The sequence below is a fragment of the Marmota monax genome, unplaced genomic scaffold (assembly GCF_021218885.2).
Source record: "Marmota monax isolate L192 unplaced genomic scaffold, Marmota_monax_Labrador192_F-V1.1 WCK01_AAM20220418_F8-fsc00041, whole genome shotgun sequence".
Classification (NCBI taxonomy): Eukaryota; Metazoa; Chordata; class Mammalia; order Rodentia; family Sciuridae; genus Marmota; species Marmota monax.
In genome coordinates, this window is record NW_026695238.1 from 12,842,216 (window position 1) to 12,862,549 (window position 20,334).

A 20,334-nucleotide genomic window follows, 5' to 3' on the forward strand; every position below is an offset into this window, starting at 1 on the left:
AAATGGTTTGCTACTCTCTTGACTCAGAAAACCCCACAAAATCATGCAAATGAAGAGGTTCAAATCTTCATCTTCACTTTAGGAACATCCATGAAACTGCCTGGGCCAACACGAGTATGCATATCCCAAAGGCTACCAAGTAGCTGAAAGAGATCACTTTAAAGAAGCAGCCAGTGCCATCTGGCATTAGAGTGGTGGAGCTGTTTGGTGTGTCCAGGCCAAACAATGGAGCTGCACACAGTCTGTAGCCCAAAGAGTGCTGAATTTTTGCTGCACTTGCTTAAAAATACCAAAAGTAATGCTGAACTTAAGGGTTTAAATGTAGATTCTCTGGCTCCTGAGCGTATGCAGGTGAACAAGGCACCCAGGATGTACCACTGAACTTACAGAGCTCATGGTTAGATCACTCTGGGGCGATCCCCAATGAAAAGGAACCACCAGAAGAGGAAGTTCCACAAAAGAAAAAGATATCCCCCCAGAAAATAAAGAATCAAAAACTTATGGCACAGGAATAAATTCAACGTAAAATAAATGCAAATAAAAGTGATATTTTGAAAGATATTAATGGGATCCTCAAGGCCAGCACCCCAGTAGATCTCCCTGTACTGAGTCCTTCTGATACTGCTGGTAATCCGTGACAAGTCCTGCTTCCCCGTATGTTGAAGTTTGAACAAGAGAGAAGCACGCCGAGGCAAGCATATAAAGCAGGGTTTATATAAAAAGGGGCAACATAGACTTCTCCCAGGAGGAGGAGGGGGCCATAGCTGGTATCCTGGTATCCCAAGAAGCGAGGTGTTCTGCCCTTTCTATATGTCCTAGGCTTCCTTTGTTCTCCTGCCTTTTCCCCCTTATCTTTCTCCTTCCTGCAGGTATGGCTAGGCCCAGGAATGCTCCATGAGAGGGCTCAAAGGTGGAAACAGGTGGGCTGAAGGGGGAAGGGCAGGAAGGAGCAGCCAAGGACACATCAACAACCTTATAGCTCCCTGTAGAGAGGGCCAGTTCCTGGGACAGGTTACCTTGGCAACAGGTTGGAGCAGGGGCAGGTTCTAGATAAGGGTGGAGGAAGGGCTCTGAAGGAATTAACATTTTAATCTCTTAGGGGACAGTCTCCAAGTTCGGAGACTCACTCAAAATTGGCCTCCTCTTTCAGACCCGACTTGATTTACCTATCTATACTGACTGCCTGTCTAATTCTGGCTTCACTTCCTCTGACAAGTCCTGCTTAGATGCCCATTGCCCATTAGTTTCATAGTTCCCCAATCCTAAGTACAAGTGAACAGCCAAGAATCAGCAGGTTTTAGAGGAAAGTCAAAACAAATCAACAACAAATACATTAAGTGAAATCTTGGAGAAAACAAAGATTATGTATACAAGCAATGTAAAATACTAGTAATATTCTCAAAGGGATTAGAAGAGATATTGCATTCACGAAACAAGAATAGCACATAATAAAAAAGTAACACTGAAAATTAAAAAGAGCTCTTAAAAAATAAGAATATGATAGAAAAAAATGAAATTTTTTTAAATAGAAGGGTTGGAAACAGAATTGAGAAAAATCTCCTGAGAGAGAGAGAGAGAGAGAGAGAGAGAGAGATAGGTAGGTACAATATGGGGAAAAGAAGAGAAAATTAGAGAATTAGACCAAGAGATCCATTATTTGTAGAGAGAGTGGCCAGGGGAGGGGAGCAGTTCTAGAAAACAGTTACACCCCCTCAAAAAAAAAAAAGCCTAGGCATAAAGTATATATCGTGGAATAAAAGCTCTCACATGTTGTTATGGTTTGGATATGAAGTATCCCCCCAAAGCTTCTGTGTTAATCTAGGAATGCTGAGATGATTGGATTGTGAGAGCTGTAACCTCATCGTCCATCCTAGTTTGAATGAACTGACTGGGTGGTAACTGGGTGGGGAGTGGCTGGAGGAGGTGAGTCACTGGGGATGTGCCCTGGAAGGGTTCATCTTCCCTGTGGCCCCTTCCTTCCCTCCCCTTCTCTACTTCCTGTCTCCCAGGAGGAGAGCAGTGTTCCTCCACACACCCTTCCACCAGAGTGTTCTTCCCAGAGCAATGGAGTCGGCCCACCATGAATGGAAACTCTGAGACTATGAGCCAAAACAAACATTTTATCTTTTAAAAGTTAATCTTATCTAGTATTTTAGTCACAGTGAAGAAAAACTGACTAACATCTGTTAAATCAAAAACTAAAGTGACCCAGAGAGAGATCTCTGGAACAAGGGTTTTTTGAGCTGTTAGAGATGCTAGTCCTGAGAATGGATTCCCAAGCCAGCAGCTGCATAGCCAGGAGCAGATGGAAAATGTCTACCAGATCCGAGAAGCTGGAATATTTTAACATAAAAATTTGGAAAGAAGAAAGCATAAATCATCTTCATTGAACCTACATTGGCTATAGATCAGAGGGGTAGGACACCAGGAAGCACACAGTGTCTGGGACAGGAGGGGTCCATACAGAAAAGAGCTTGATGCTTCTGGGTGTTGGTTCTACAGTAGAAGCAAGATGTCACCTTGATGGGTGACCTGTTCAACCTACATGCTCTCAGTTTAAAATGAACTCCTCTTATCTCTTCCTTGCCTTCATCCTCTGGCCTTTAACTAAATGTAGGACAACCAAGAATTTTTATCACACTAAATGTCCTGTATAATGATGATACCAATATATCAAAGTAGGTTTATTCAGAATATAGACACTTTATAGGTTATTTTCTGGGGAAAATTTATTACAAAACCACTGTTAACTGACAGAAGATGATTAAGAACTTAAAAGAAGTAAAGAGGTCTCTTAAGAGTCCAGAAGTAGGGGCTGCGGTTGTGGCTCAGTGGTAGAGCACTCGCCTAGCACATGCGAGGCACTGGGTTCGATTCTCAGTACTACATAAACATACATAAATAAAATAAAGGCATCGTGTCCAACTACAGTTAAAATATATACATTTTTTAAAAAAGAGAGACCAGAAGTAGCAGCTGCAAAAAAAAAAAAATTATTACCTGTAAGCTGGAGGAGAATAGACCATAAAGAACATAAGAACTAGGAAAGCCGCCTCCCCTCCCTCCTACACTGAGGTTCAGCCTTCTTTGGAGAAGGCATAGCTACCACAGGAACAGCAGTGTGTCGCATGATGAAGGCAAGAAACTTAGACTCAGATGAGAGTCAGAGCTGAGCTATGGAAATAACAGCCCGTGAGGAGACCCTGCCCGGAGGACTCAGCTGGAACTTGTGTGCGCTGGCCACGGAGCTCCATCCTAAGTAACAGTAATGAAGAACTAGAACCCCAGAGGGAATACAGACATGTTCAGATCAGAATTTACCTGCTAAGCTGGGTGCAGTGGTACAAGCCTATAATCCCAGTGACCTGGGAGGCTGAGTTTGGGGATTCGAAAGTTGGAGGCCAGCCTGGACAATTTAGCGAGGCCCTATCTCAAAATAAAAAATGAAAAGGGCTGGGGATGTAGCTCAGTGGTAAAGCACCTCTGGATTCAAGCCCCAGTACCAAACAAAACCAAACCAAAAATAAGGACCTGCTCCTTCTGAACAAGGAAGTAAACCACAGAAGAAATTCAGTTTATTTCATTCTCATTTCAGCCTCAGTCCCAGTACTGCCAAAATTAATTAATGTTCATAATTCATTTTAGGAAAATAATACCCTTTTCACCTCTTGGAATGCCAGTGCTGTGTGAGCTTGTTTCTCCACTTCTCAGTAAATTGTTCAGATAAGAAGATCTTTCTTCACCTAATAAAAGTTCTAATTTCATAAATTCTCCAGGTCATAGTATCTCAATCCCATTACATGTAATCCCCTAATTATACAGGACCTTCAAAACAGGGGAAAAGCTGGGTGTGGTGGCGCACAGTTATAATGTAATGTCAGAGGCTTGGGGGGGGGGTGAGGCAGGAGGACTGTGAGTTCAAAACCAGCCTCAGCAATTCAGGGAGGCCCTAAACAATCCAGTGAGACCCTGTCTCTAAAGAAAAAAAAAAAAAGGCTGGGTTGTGCCTCAGTGGTTAAGTGCCCTCTGGGTACAATCCCAGGTACCAAACAACAGACAAACAAACAAACAAACCCAGAAAAATTTGACCTTGTAGCATAACAGTAGTTTGGCAAGGGAAAGAAGAGCTGGGACAAGCACAGTTTGCACACTAAATTACAAATATGTTTTCTAGACTTGGAAAGATGCAGAATGCCCCACTTAGTATGTGGTACCTGACAAGTCACTCTAATGTTTTATGAGCAAATTATTAATTGGATGTATAGATGATTCTTTTCAATTATGTAGTTAGAAAAATATTTATAAAGATGATTTTAAAAATAAATAACAGATCTGAGTGCAAAGCTGAAATAAATATTTTCAGAGAATATGAATAGGAAAGTAAACTTTAGTGAAATGTGTGTGTGGTGGGGAGGGGTACTGGGGAATCAGACCCAGGTACATTTTATCATTGAGCTACTTCTCAGGTCCTTATTTATTTATTTATTTATTTATTACTGGAGATTGGACCCAGGGGCACTTATCCACAGAGCCATATGCCCCTCCCTTTTTAAACGTTTTACTTAGAGACAGGGTCTTACTGAGTTGCTTAGGGCCTTGTTAAGTTGCTGAGGCTGGCTTTGAACTCGAGATCCTCCTGACTCAGCCTCCGGAGCTGCTGGGATTACAGGCATGCGCCACTGTGCCGGCTTTATTTTTTGTTTTGATATAGGCTCTTGCTAAGTTGCCAAGGCTGTCCTAGAACTTGCATTCTTCCTACCTCAACTTCCCAAGTCACTGGGATTACATGTGTATACCACTATACCTGCAAAGTATAATTATGGTTGAATATTGTTAGACAGTGAATAAAAAAGAAGATTGTGGGGGGGGGCAGCTAGAGAGAGAGACATGAGGATTGAACCCAGGGCCTCACACATGCTAGGGAAGCAATCTACCACTGAGCTATATCAATTTTTTTAATTTTAGGATCAGGTCTTGTTAAATTGCCCAGGCCTGGCCTTAAACTTGTGATCCTCCTACCTTATCCTCCTGAGTAGCTGGGATCATGGTCATGCACCACCATGCCAGAATGGAGGGTTCTTATCTCAGCATTTGCAGCTGAATTTGTTGGTATAAGTATGAAGCACTGGTACATGAGTGAACAGAAGGAAGGAAGGAGGACATATGTGGAGCACCCTCTCTGTGCCTGGCATTGTGCAAGACACTGGATATGTCATCTGTCATCCCTCCAAATCCAGTGAGCTGGGCACCACCATCATTTCCATTATGGAGATGAGGAAACTGAGGCCAGAAGAGATGAAGCAGTTTGCCCAAGGGAAGTGAAAGACTCCAGGGTCTAAACCCAGACTCATCTAACCCCTAGAGGCTACACTTTGCCCCAGTAACAGGATTTCCAATGGAGAGATAGTAATGGGAGTGTCACAGTCTTGAGCCTGGGTGTGGAGGAAGGAGGTGTGCATTTCCCAACACGCTCAGCTGGCCCCATGTTTTCCTATTGCCTCCTTGTGAGCTGCTCTCTGGTGGTGCCGCAGTCTGTCTGGGCACAAATAACTGAGCCGCCAAAAAGCCTTGTAGGTTCATACAGCAACTCTTTATTCCCGAACTCTCATCGACCTCTACACACACTTCCCGGGAACATACTCCCTCCACCAGGCTCTGCCGCCAATTCTCCAGGAACCCTGCGAGAACTCAATGGGAACTCCAAAGTAGTTGGCAAGGCAGCAGGATCCGCCGTAATCCCGGAGCCGCCCTAATCCCGGAGCAGGGTCACCTTTCAACCATTCCCTCCAGCAAAATGCCAGGCGTCATTCCGACTAAACTGTGGCTCTCAACATGGTGGGGAATGTCAGGGGCCTTCACTGAGTTAACAGCCCTGCCTCCTCATCCTGCTGAAATGTCATTTGGGCAGAGGAGGTACACGGAGATTCATGAGGAGTCTAAGACCCCTCTTAAAAGTAAGCTCAATTAGCAAGATTATTAAAAAGTTTTACTGGAAATATTTAAGTCTAAAAGTATGCTAAGTATATACTTTTTAAAGAATTCTACCCCTGGCCACATGATTTCTATTAGGGTACCAAATATTGGAGAGTCATCTATGTCACCTATAGTAAGGCAAGTGTCCTATCATGAGACCAGTGGCTGGCCCTCCTGGGGAGTGTGAGGCACAGACTCAAGGTCAACCACTGCTGGGAGAGAGGAGCTCTTGCAGGTTGTCTGATCCCACCACCATTGGTTTCTTTACCCATGAAAGGACAATCTTACATGGCTCACAGGAGGTTGGGAGAATTCATGAAACCCCGGGGCGAGTACAGTGAACTCCGTGTTCCATCCAGAGGTAAACAGTCTTACAGACCTGGCAGGGAGCTCCTCTGTGGCTTTTCTTGCAGGCATGCTAACAAGACATTAACAGAACAGTTGCAGTCAATAAGATCCAAAATGTGTAAAGCAGTACTGACAAGTTTTCAAAATAGAGATGACATATACGAATACAACTTTGCATGTGTATATAATTTAAAATATGCTAATACCATAATCGATGCTACCTTTTTACGAGTACTGGGGGGTAATTCTTAGAGTTGAGCTCACTTCAAGCTGCATCTGTCATCTGTTGTGTGACACAGTTCACTTAGTGCCACAACTAATGTTCCTTCCTCCTGCATAATAAATATTTTCTTTTGACTATTTGGATCAGTCATGCATATACTTTTGAGCCCTTTACCAAATGATCATTAACATCGTTCTGTGTTATTCTTTTTCTTTTGTTTCCTTTTTTGTGGTGCCGGGGATTGGACTCAGTACTCTAGCACCGAGCTACATGGGAGCCCTCTCTTTTTTCTTTTCTTTCTTTATTCTTTTATTTTGAGACAGCATCTCACTAAATTCCCGAGGATGGCCTTGAACTTGCAATCCTTCTGCCTCAGCCTCCCAAGTCACTGGGATTACAGTGCTATTTTTCTACAAGTTATTTTGTTGTTTGCAGAGTGTTCTCTGCATCATCTAATGTGAGATAGTTACTTAACTAGTCCCACCTATTGAGCCTTGGGTAGATTCTTATTACTCATTATCATAATCCAGCTATGATAACCATCCTTTTATTTATTTATTTATTTATTTATTTATAAAATATTTTTTAAGAGAGAGAGAATTTTTTAATATTTATTTTTTAGTTTTCGGCGGACACAACTTCCTTGTTTGTATGTGGTCCTGAGGATCGAACCCGGGCCGCACGCATGCCAGGTGAGCGTGCTACCGCTTGAGCCACATCCCCAGCCTTTTATTTATTTTTTGAAAGTATTTATTTTTTAGTTTTAGGTTGACACAATATCTTTATTTCATATTTATGTGGTGCTGAGGATCAAACCCAGTGTCTCATGCATATCAGGTGAGCACTCTACCACTGAGCCACTACCCCAGCCCCAATAACCATCCTTTTAAAAATGTTGTACACATCTCTGATAAATCTTTTATAAAATATTGGTTGTTTTCTGATAAAATTCCATAGGATAAATTCTTAAAATAGAATTGCTACATCCAGGGGAATTAATATTAGTTGGGTACTGTAGCTCTTACCTGTGACCTCAAAGACAGGTGGCAAAGCAGGATGATCACAACTTTGAGGCTAGCCTGGGCAATTTAGCAAGACCCTGTCTCAAAAATAAAAATAAAGGGCTGGGGAGGTAGTTCAGTGGCAGAGTGCCTGCCTATCATGCAGAGGCCCTGGGTTTGGCCCCAGCACTGAAAAACAAAAAAACACTGAAGGAGTATAAAGGTTGGGTAATATGTCCAAAACTGTAAGGAAATCCACGCCCTTCACCATACTGAGGATCTTACCCAGGGCCTTACTCATGCTAGGCACACTGAGAAATTTTTTCCCTTCCTTCCTTCCTTCCTTCCTTCCTTCCTTCCTTCCTTCCTTCCTTCCTTCCTTCTTTCTAGGATCTCACCAAGTTGTCCAGCCTGGCCTCAAACTTGCACCCCTCCTGCCTCAGCTTCCCTAGTCTCTGGGATTACAGGTGTATGCCAACACACCCAGCTCCTCTCAGTGATTTTTAGGGGCTCTCAGTTTCCCTTGTCCTCACCAAAATAGTGTTTTATCACTTACCAAAAAAAAAAAAAAAATTGTTACCAAGCTAAGAGAAAGTAAATGGCTCAAGATATCCATTTTCCTCTTTTGATAAGTGCATTATACAGGACATACCCAAGTCTTGACAAGGCTGAATTGTGAGTCTGAATCTTCATTGCAGAGCAAGGAGGATTCTGGTTCTAGCCAGCCAGCTTCCTTAGGCAGGTGATGTATTCCTGATAATTTGCTTTAAACACCCCAGGGGAGCCTGTGGGAAGCTTGTGTGTGCTTAACCTGAACCCAAGCCCCAGAGATCTTCCCTCCAGAGAGCATTATGACAAGCACTGTAAATAACTGTCTCCTGAGTCAGGCTCAGAGGCTGGTTAATTACATAAGGAATGTGGGGTGAAGTCAATAGGATGTGCACAACCCTCTCTGCCCGCCATTGAACATCTCGAGAGGTGAGTCTGCAACACCTCTCTGGAGAATCACGTTTGGCTCTAGAACTCTTTTTTTTTTTTTCCAGAACCCCCGCCCCCAACCAAGTATTTTGCTGCTTGCTCTGGATCAGCAGGTTTAGCTGATCCTTTAATTATAACATGGGGACACCTGCCTCAGGGAGAAACTTCTGCAAAGGTTGCTGGACAGCACCTGGGGGAATGGTGAAAGGGGGGTCTCTGCTGAACTTTCAGAAATGATTTTGGGCTCTTGTGATACCTCCGTGGCACTGTCGTTCTTGAGGTGGAATTCAGTCTGAGACTTGTGCTCACTGTCATAAGACACCTAGCAGTAAGGTGGGGGGGAGGGAGACAGGTTCGTTCTAACCTCTCTGAAACTTTGCTCATTTGCAGGATGGTTGTAAGAAATGGACTAAATTATCATAATTGTTATTAATATAAGAGAGAGATTTAGTGATAATTGGGATTGAAGCCAGGGGTGCTGTACCACTGAGCTATGTCCCCAGATCTTTTTATTTTATGTTTTGAGGCAGGGTCTCACTAAATTGCCAAGACTGGCCTCAAACTGGCCATCTTACTTCAGTCTTTGAGTTGCTAGGATTATAGGGGTGTGCCTGGCTGGACTACATTATTTTTACTTCCCAGTCCCCCCCAAAATTCTAGATTGCCAGGTGCAGTGGTGAACGCCTATGATTCCACAGACTTGGAAGATTGAGGCAGGAAGATGGCAAGTTCCAGGCCAACCTTAATAACTGAGTGAGACCCTGTCTCAAAATAAAACAATAAAAAGGGCTGGAGATGTAGCTCAGTGGTAGAGCAACCCTGGGTTCAACCCCCAGTAATGAAAGAAACAAAACCCCCAAACAACATGAAAACCCCATGGGCTTTAGCTCCAGACTGCCTGGTGTCTTCATTCAATAGAAAGGAAATATCTTTATAAAATTTAATATTAATATTTAAGAGAAAGAAAGTTATACTGCAGGGAGATGAAATGAATCGTCCAGGACTACGTTGCTCCACAATGCATGCAGTTTCTACTGGAATCGCCCTCATTATAGACTGAACTGTCTGCCCTCCACACTCATTTTTTGTTTGTTTGCTTGGAGTACTGGGCGTTGAACTCTGGGCTAGGCAAGCACTTTACCACTTGGCTACACCCCCAGCCCATTCAGTTTTATTCTGAGGCAGGGTCTCACTCAGCTGCCCAGGCTGGCTTGGGGCATGCAGTCTTCCTGCCTCCTCCTCTGTCACTGTGATTACAGACCTGCACACAGGGCAGGCTCCCCACCTCCAAGTCCTTACGCGATGCCCTGACCCCCAATGTGACGGTACATCCCACCTTTCCTCTTATGTCATCATCAAAGTGCAGAAAACGGCTGTTTCTGAAATTGGTGGAAGTTCTGTCACCTCACTTCACTACCCTGCTCCACTCTTGGTTTAAAAACATGACCAAAGCTGAGTCTGTTCCAAGGGGCTTTCACCAGGCCCAGGAGTTGACACCACCATGAAATCAATAAAGAACAGAGTGCAGCCCATGCCATGGGAATGAGGTTTGCTTCAGATGAACAAAATTCTCAGAGGAGTCAAACACACTATTCCCAGATCTGTTACCAAGAAGTGTTCGTGTGTGACACATTTTCATGCATCACACAAAGCACAACGGTGTTTTTTCTGCCTCTATTCATGTAACTGTCATGCTCTCTGAGGGATTTATCCATCATCTTGTCTTCCCTGTTGCCTGGGAAGGAAATAGGAGAGCCAAGCAATTACTTTGGAACTGGTTCCTCAAGTTAAAGAATCTCTGTTCTCAAGAACACAACCATTTGGCACTGGGTGATTTCATCAATTGACCTGATAGATTTTGTTTTTCAGCACTATGTATTGAAGCCAGAGATACTCTAACACTGAGGTACACCCCCAGCCCTTTCTATTTTTTATTTTGAAGCAGGATTGCAGTAAGCTTCTGAGGCTGGCCTTGAACTTGTGATCCTCCAGCCTCAGCCTCCTAAATAGCTGGGATTATAGCCATGACCCATAATGCCCTGATTCCATTGTTTTTTGTTTCTGGTACTGGGGATTGAACTCAGGGGCACTTGACCACTGAGCCACATCCCCAGCCCTATTTTGTATTGTATTTAGAGACAGAGTCTCACTGAGTTGCTTAGCACCTTGCTTTTGCTGAGGCTGGCTTTGAACTCACGATCCTCCTACCTCAACCTACTGGAGCCACGGGATGACAGGCCTGCACCACTGCATCCAGCTCCACAGTGATCTTTCAAAACCCCAAACATAGCATAGCTGCTAGGATTGGAATCAGTCCCCCTCCCACCTTTGGTTGTATATAGACATAATGCCTTTATTTATTTAATTTTTTATGTCCTCCTGAGGATCAACCCAGTGCCTCACATGTGCTAGGCGAATGCTCTACCTTGGAGCCACAACCTCAACCCTGGAATCAGTTTTAACCTGTCACTTTCTCTTCAATTGCAGATAATTTTTAGATGGTGGAAGATATCTCTGAGAAGTGAGTATCGATCATCAAAACCTGGAGAAACAAAAGAAACTCATGAAGACTTCCTAGAGAATTCACACCTTCAAAGTAAGGAAGGGACATATTATGTACTTATTGCTGTTAAGTTCTCTATGGTTAGTGATAGATTTTTATATATTAATGGCACTGGGAATTGAAACCAAGACCTTGCACATGGTGGGCAAGTGCTCTACTGCTCTATGCCAAACCCCAGTGATAGTTTTTTTGTTTGTTTTTGTTTTTGAAATACTGGAGTTGGAACCCAGGGCTTCATTCATGTGATGCGATAGCTTTACTTCTGAGCTACATCCCCAGTCCAGTGATCGATTTTTGTCAGAGAAATATCAAATAAATCATCTTTTGAAATACTGATATACAATTAATATAGAATATTGTATTCTTAAAAAGCAGAAAATTGTTAAAATATCCTGAAATTTCTTTGGGGAAAAATCTTAAAGTTTTTAAGATTCCATATTAACATGGATTCCATTAAGGAAGTCAATTTTTTTTTTTTGCTATAGTTTTTTAAAATGGGTTTCCTAGCCTGGGGTTTTAGCTAATTTTCTCGTTGCTGTGACTAAATGACCCAACCAGCACAACTGCAGAGCAGGAAGAGTTTATTTGAAGGCTCACAGTTTCAGAGGTGAGCCTCTCAGTCCATAGAATAGGCTAGCCCCATTCCTCCAGGATCAAGATGAGGCGAACATCATGGAGGAAGTGTGTGGCAGAGGGAACCAGCTCACAAGATGATCAGAAAGCAGAGAGAGACGCCACTCTCCAGACACAAAATATATACCCCATAGCCACACCCCCAATTAACCATTCCCTCCAGCTATGCCCTAACATTTCAATTACTGTTTAATCCCTATCTGGGGATTAATTCACTGATTGTGTCAAGATTCTCACAACCCAATCAGTTTTCTTCTGAACCTTCTTGCATTGTCTCACATGAGAGCTTTTGGGGCACACCTCACATCCAAACCATAACACATACATGTATGACAATATAACAGTACATGCTTGTAATGCCAGTGATTCAGGAGGCTGAGGCAGGAGGATTGTAAGTTTTAGGCTAGCCTGAGCAATTTAGCAAGACCCTCTCTCAAAATAAAAAATAAAAAGTACTGGGGATATAGTGTAGTGGTAAAGCACCCCTGGGTTCAATTTCACATATCATAAAAATAAATTAAAATAAAATAAAATTAATTAATTAAATATAATGTAGAATGGTCCTTTAGTTAAAAATATATTAAAAGGTTATTTGAAAACTTAATGAAATTATCAAATTCTTGAACTCTTCTGTATCTTGCTGGTCATTTAAAATCTGTTTCTAAGAAAGTAGAGATTTTAAAAAATGAATAAAATGAAATTCCCATTTATTTATTTATTTTTTTCCTTTCTGACCTCAAGCATGCTGGGTAAGTGCTGTACCACTGAGCTCCACCCCAGCCCTCTGTTTCTTTTAATATCAAGATTTAAAGAGGCCTGGGGATGTAGCTCAGTGGTAGTGCGCTCATCTGGCATGCGTCCAGCCAGGGTTCGATCCTCAGCACCACATACAAACAAAGACGTTGTGTCCACCGAAAACTAAAAAATAAATATTAAAATTCTCTCTCTTAAAAAAAAAAAACAACAAAAATAAAGATTTTCTGGAGAAGTAGTTCTAATTAAGTAGAACATTAGAGTAAGTAATAGAAATTTCTTTCCAATTTCCCTTTTCCTTTTTTTCCTCCTATTAAAAGATAAACGTAGGCACATGTTAAAATTTTATCAAGTTTATTTGAGTAGACAGAAATTCATGAATTGGGTGGTGCCAAACCACAAGCAGTTTGGCCCTAACCAGGAGGGCAGAAAGGGAAAACTTTTATAAGGTGTTCATAGAGGTAAAATATGGAAAATATTTTACTAGTTTAAGTAGAAAGTCCCAGTTAGAGGTTAGTTGGTGGTTTCTGATTTGTAAATTCTCCAGTTAGACATTAGCTGGCAGTTTCTGATTGGTTGACCTCACATTTTGTTTTCCTGGGCTGTGACCCTTCATTCCCAGTTGGGTTTCAGTTTGCTTAGGTATGAATTTGGGGCACTGGAGCTATCTTAGCCTAATGGCCTCCCAGTTATTTTAACCTCCCTCAATTTGAAAGTTTCAAACATAAAAAGAAGGCAGAGTTTTTTCTTTCATGGCTTTCAAGTACCCGTAACCCAGTCTAAACAATGCACAACATGTGACCAAATAAGCTATGAATGAGCCCTGGGTTATTTTGAAGCAAATCCCAGTTGTTACATCATTTCCTCTTAAGCTGCTTCAGTATATGTTTTTATTTTTATCTATTTATATCTATCTATCTACTTATCTATCTATTGTGCTAGGGATCAAACCCGGGGGGCACTTTACCACTGAGCTACATCCCCAGGCCTCTGATTATGTTTTTAAAGTTTGAGACAGGATCTCGCTAAGTTGCTGACAGTCTTATTAAATTGCTAAAGCTGGCTGTAAACTTAGGATACTCCTGCTTCAACCTTGAGTTACTGGGATTACAGGCATGTGCCACTGTGCTTGGCTCATTATGTATCTCTAAAGGAACTCTTTTCAACTAAACTCTAATAATTTTTCCTTAATACTAAAATTCTAAAACTAGAAGTCACTCTAGAAATTCTTATTAGTCATAGTTAGCAATGGTATGAATATCAAGTACTTTGTTTGAATGTTCTCATTTTATTGTTATAATATCTCTGTAAGATAATGAGATAATGAGATTTAGAACAGATGTGACTTTTCAAGGTCTTATAGGGAAATATTGACGTCACCAAGATTAAACATGGAAAGTCAAAAAGTCAAGTATAGTAGTCAATGGTGATGGTGATGATGATGATGATGATGATCTACTGGTAGTAATAGGAGTAGAACCCAGAACCTCACACATGTTAGGCAAGCACTTTACCTCTGGACTAAATCCCCAGTCCTTTTTAAATTTTTAAATTAATTAATTAATTTGGTACCGGGGATTGAACTCAGGAACACTTAATCTCTGAGTCACATCCCAACCCTTTTAATTTTATTATTTTTTTAAAATTTTGAGACAGGGTCTTACTGAGTTGACTAGGGCCCCACTAAATTGCTAAGACTAGCTTTGAACTTGCAATCTTCCTGCCTCAGCCTCCTGAGTCACTGGGGTTACAGATGTGTACCATCATGCTCAGCTTAAAATTTTATTTTGAAACAGTGTCTTGAAATAAAAATTTGATACTGAGGATTGCACTCAGGGGTGCTTTACCACTTAACTACATTCCCAAATCCTTTTTATTTACTTGGTTTTTTATTATTTTGAGACAAGGTCTTGCTAAGTTGCTGAGGATCTCACTAAATTGCTGAGGCTGGCCTTGAACTTGTGATTCTCCTGCTTCAGCCTCTTGAGTTGCTGGGATTGTACCAATTCAGTACCATAATGGAATAGACTATTAGAAGGTGGTAAACCATGTAGGATGGGGTCTACCTGGAAGAATTAGGTCACTGGGAATCATGCTCTGGAAGGGTTTATGTCTCTCCTCTGTTTTCTGTTTGCTAAGAGGTGAGACACCTTCCCCTGCCACACCTTTCTGCCAAGATGTACTGCTCACCATAGGCCCAGAAACAGGAGCCAGCTGACATGGACTGAAATATTTGAAACCATGAGCCAAAACAAATCCTTCCTCCTTGAAGTTGATTTTCTCAAGTGTTTTTTCACAGAAATGTAAAGCTGACTAACAGAGAAAATTGGTACCAAGAAGTAAGGCTGTTGTGACTTTGCCTGACCATGTGATGTAAAAGTCTTCAGAGCTGATTTGTGGGGGCAGTTTGGAAAGGTTTGGAGATGCAGTAATAGAAGCCCTAAAATGTTGTAAGAAGAGCTTAATAGATGATTCTGGAGTGATTTCGGAAGACCAGAATGCTGATAGGAATGCAGACAGTAAAGACTGTGCTCATGAGACTTCAGATGAAAATTAGGACTTTGAAGAGAATTAGACTAGAAACCATTCATGTTACATTTTGACAAAGAACTGGTCTACATATTATCCATTTCCTGAGACTTTGTTCAAAGCTAAGTTTAAAGGTGACAGACTAATCTGGTAGAGGAAACTTCAAGGCAGCACAGCATTCAGGTAGTAACATGGATATTGCTAGCTGCTTTTAGCCAGGTTTACTGTGAGAACAAAGAGAAAAAAAAAAATCAGGGGCACTTGGCCACTGAGCCACATCCCCAGCAGATCAGAAATATTTGAAAAACTTAGCAGGATGCAGCAGCACATGCCTGCAGTCTCAGCAACTCAGAAGACTGAGGCAGAAGATTTCCAAGTTCAAAGCCAGTCTCAGCAATTTAGCAAGACCCTCAGCAACTTAGTGAAACCTTGTCTCAAAATAAAACTAGAAAATTCTGGGGATTTAGCTCAGTGTTAAAGTGCCCCTGGATTAAAGTTTCAGGAAAAAAAAAAACAACAACAAAGATTTGAAAAACTTGCAGTTTGGTCACAAAAGGAGTATGTTTAAAGTTAAGTCTAAGGAAGAGATAGTTGCTGAAGAAATTAGTGCAACTAAAAAGAAGCAAGGCTGGGCACATTGGCACACACCTGTACTCTCAGTTATTCTTTGGGTATGAGGTGGTCCCCTAAAGCTCCTATGTTAATTCGGGAGGTGAAATGATTAGATTACGAAAACCATACCTAACCAGTGGATTCATCAAAGTCTTTAGGATTTAAAATGTAAACTCATTTGAAAGACTTTGTCTCAAAAACACAACTCCAGGGCAAGCGGGTCGCCCGAGGCCACCTATGAGTTTACTTCTTCAGGATCCTGCACTGTGTTCAGCTGCCCAGGCACTCAGACACCGTGGCAGCCATGGCCCAAGTAGGCTACTTTGACATCATCCACTGGTTTTGCAGGCACAAAGAATGCAAGAGTTGCAGCTCCTGGAGGCTTCCATGAAGAGGCACAGCTCTCCTTCTCTGTACTGGAGACTGAACCCACGGTGCTGAGCTATGTCCCCAGTCTTTTTTTTTTTTTTAATTTTAGTCAGTATCTTGCTAAGTTACTAAGGGTTTCTCTGAGATGCCGAGATTGTCCTGGAACTTGTGATCCTTCTGCCTCAGCCTCTCGAGGTGCTGGGAGCCACCACACTTGCCTTCCACTGAGATTTCAAAGGAAGACCTGGGAGGCGGAGCAATGTGTGTCAGGGTGGAGCCTCGCAGGCAGTCCCTAAGAAGGCAATATGTGGAGTTCTGGGAGTGAAGCTGCAGCTGCATGGTGAACCCAGAAAGTGAGAGCCTCCAGGAATGCGGAACATCTGCTGAGGACAGCTATAGGCAACAGGCAGAGCCAGGACCGGAGAGGGGTCTGTGGCCTGCAGGTAGCACGGCCACACAGGCAGGGCAGCCTCGGTGGTTTGGAGCCCACATCTTCCTACCATATGCCCTGGAGCTGGGCTTGGAGCTACAGGATTTACTGTTTGGTCTGGTTTGGGTCCATCTCTCCTTTCTGTGCCCATTCCTCATTTTTTTGCAGTGTGTGTCAGGGTGGAATGTTTACCCTGTGCCTATCCCACCATTGTATGCTGGAAACAGGTGACTCACCTTGTGAGTTTTACAGAGGCTCACAGCTGAGAATTGCCTCCAGTTTCAGAGGAGACTTTATACTTGGACTTTTCTATTTTTGGGGGGAGGTGGATACTGGGGATTGAAATCAGGGGCACTTGGCCACTGAGCCACATCCCCAGCCCTATTTTGCGTTTTATTTAGAGACAGGGTCTCACTGAGGTGCTTAGTGCCTCAATTTGCTGAGGCTGGCTTTGAACTCGCTATCCTCCTGCCTCAGCCTCCCGAGCTGCTGGGATTACAGGCAGGTGCCACCATGCCGGGCTAGACTTGGACTTTTGAGCAGTGCTGGAATGTTAGGATTATTGGGACTCAGGGAGATTGACTGAGTGTGTTTTACATAATGAGATAAATATGAGCCTTTGGGGGCTGTTTTAGTCAGCTTTTTCAGTGGTGTGACTAAAATATCTGACCAGAACGATTGTGGAGGGGGAAAAGTTTATTGGCGCGCTGACAGTTTTAGAGGTCCATTCGCGGCTGGCTGTGTTCCTCTGGACTTTAGGGGAAGCTCAACATCATCGCGGAAGAGTAGGGCAGAAGGAAGCAGTACACATGATGTTCAGGAAGCAGACAGACTCTACTCACCAGATCCAAAACATACACCCCAAAGGCACCTCCCCAGTGACCCACTTTCTCCAGCAGCACCCTCCCCACCTGTAATTACCACTCAGTTAATTCCATCAGGGGATTAATTCACTGATTTGGTTAAGACTCTCATAACCCAATCATTTTTGCTCTAAACCTTTTGCATTGTCTCACATATGAGCTTTTGGAGGACACTTCAACTCCAGACCATAACAGGGGCCATGTTATAGTTTGAATCTGTAATGTCCCTCAAAGGTTTATGTGATGAAAGCTTGGTCCCCAATGCAGCGATGTTTAGAGGTGGGGCTTTTGGGGAAGTGATTGGATCATAAGGACTCCAACCTCCTCAATGGATTAATCCACTGATGGAATACTAGCCAAAGGATTGTTGATAGGTTATGGAAAATGTAGGAAGTAGACCTACTTGGAGGTGGTATGTCTTTGCGGTTGTGCCCTGGGGAATTTTATCTTTTCTCTAGCCCCCTTATCTCCCTCTCTGCTTCTTGGCTACCATAAGATGAACATGCTCTTTCACCATAAGGTACTGTCACATCACAGGCCCAGAAATCATGCAGCCAGCTGACCATGGACTGAAACCTCTGAAAGTATGAGCCAAAATAAATATTTTTTCCTTTAAGGTTTTCTCAGGTATTTTGTCACAGCAATGATAAACTGACTTATCAGATAAAGGTCTGGATTGATTGCTTCCAATATCATTATTATGTGTACAATATCATGAATTCCTATAGCAAGAGTTTATAAAACTCACTGGCTGCAAAAGAACCATGTTGTGGAAAGACTGTCCATTTCTGATTGAATAAAAATCAGGCCAGGCATGCTTTAAATTATGGAATAGACATGTTTCTGTACAGATAGGTATAAAGTAACCCATATTAGCCAGGTGCGCAGGCACACATCTATAATTCCAGCAACTCTGGAGGCTGAGGCAGGGGGATCACAAGTTTGAGACTAACTTTGGCAACTTCATAAGATTCTGTCTCAAAATAAATATTAAAAAGCTTGGGGATATAGCTCACTGATAGAGCACCCCTAGGTTCAATATCCAGTACTGAAAGAAAAAAAAAGTCATTCATACACTACAAAGTATATAGAACTGTTGGTATGGTGATTAAGAATGTTGTTTAATATAAACTACCTTGATTAAAACCCACTAAATATGTGACCATAGGCAAATTATTTAATCTTTTTAAGTCTCCGTTTTCTCAACTATTGATAATGAAAATAATGACAGTATCTACTTTATAGGGTATTTATAAGGATTAAATGAAGTGCTTAGAATCTGCCTGGAATATAGTAAGTACTCAGTTAATTCTAGCTATAACAGTTGTTAAAAATCTTAAAGTGAAGATTCTCCCTTACCAGATCCTTTCACTAGAGAGATCCATTATAAGCATTTGAATTCTTTCTGTTTGAATGTGTGTATGTGTTTATAAAAATATATTTTATATTTCATTAAGTTGTTTTTATACTTTATTGTTATTGTACATGAACAAGTAGCCCATTCTTTTCTAAGAATGTATGGTATTCTACTGTACAAATATGCAATCCTCATTTGATAATTATTTTCAGATGGTCTTTTAGTTTTGCTGTCCATACAGAAGCCTTTAGGTGAACTCTGTGCCGTGTGTATCTGCACACTTAATTAAATCACGTAGATTCTTACGTGTGGAGTGGCTAAATCCAAAGCTCCATACATTATATGTCTTGGTGGATTTTATCTAAGGGTGAACTCCTGAAGACCTTGCATAATTCACGTCTGACTTGATGAAGGGTGATGTTTCTGTTAACCAGCTCCATGGCACTGCTGTGGGACGTGGCACATTTGCCTTCTACGGTGCATTTGACCTTTATAATTATGCCAGCTTCATGCTATTTTTGAAAGAATTTTAAATTAAGCAACTTACATTATTTCAACATTACTGCCTAAGTGTGAGGTTCATTAATATTTTGATGTCACAATATTTCAATTTTGAATAATTTAAAACTTACATAATGCCAGTCACTTAATATCTTCACAATTGTCCTCCCAGAAGTCTGCTGTATGCATTATATTTTGTGCAATAGGAGGACATAGGTGTTTTCTTAGACCTTTGCCATTGTTAATTAGGTATTGCTATTCTTTTTAATCTTTTCCAGTCAGATGGTAAAAATAGCATCATGTTTAATTAGCATTGTTATGGATAACCAGCAAGCTCAACATCCTGTCATGTTCAATTGCCATTTCTATTCCTTCTGTAATTTGCCTGTTTGTATCCTTTGTCCATTTGTCTCTGAAGTTTTAATCTTTTTTTTTTTTCCTGAGAACTTTAAAGATCCAAGGAAATGGCTGGGGACCCATTGTTCCATATTTGTAGATGCACCTGGCATAAAAAACAATTTGGCCAGTATCAATCCCCAGTATTTCCCTTTAGCCTTCCTCCTCCCGTACCCGACTCCTTCCTTCTACTCCACTGATCTTCCTTCAATTTTCAGGAGATCCCCCTACCACCATCTTTCTGTTCCTTTTTCCTCTCTAAGCTTCTATATATGAGAGAAAACTACAACCCTTGACTTTTTTAGTTTGGCTCATCTCACTTAACATAATGTTCTCAAGTTCCTTTCATTTTTCTGCAAATGACACAATTCCATCATTCTTTCTAGTTGAATAAAATACTATTGTGTATATATATCCCACATTTTCCTTATTCATCCATTGATGGACACTTAGGCTGGTTCCATAATTTGGAAATTGTGGATTGTGCTGCTCTCAGCATAGATAGGTATGTATCATTACAGTATGCTGACTTTAATTCTTCAGTAAACACTGAGGAGTGGTATGGCTGGGTCATATGGTGGGTTCGTTCTTAGACTTTTAAGGAATCGCCATATTGATTTCCATAGTGGTTATACTTTTAATTTACAGTTCCATCTACAGTGCAAAAGGATTCTTTTTCTCTACATCCTCTTCAGCATTTATTATTATTATTATTATTAATTTATTTATTTATTTTCGTACTGGACTTTGAACCCAAGTACATTTTACCACAGAGCCACATCCCCAGCCCTTTTTTTTTTTTTAA

At 41.6% G+C, this 20,334-nt stretch overlaps 1 protein-coding gene across 1 annotated transcript in view; it reads left to right on the forward strand.

Annotated features, from left to right (window-relative positions):
* Fbxo36 (F-box protein 36) overlaps window positions 1–20,334 on the forward strand; it is a 71,201-nt gene that overhangs the window by 31,971 nt on the left and 18,896 nt on the right. Inside the window, exon 2 of the mRNA XM_046439953.2 lies at window positions 11,011–11,119. Within this exon, the coding sequence (XP_046295909.1) occupies window positions 11,011–11,119 (109 nt within the window). The remainder of the gene's footprint in view (window positions 1–11,010; window positions 11,120–20,334) is intronic.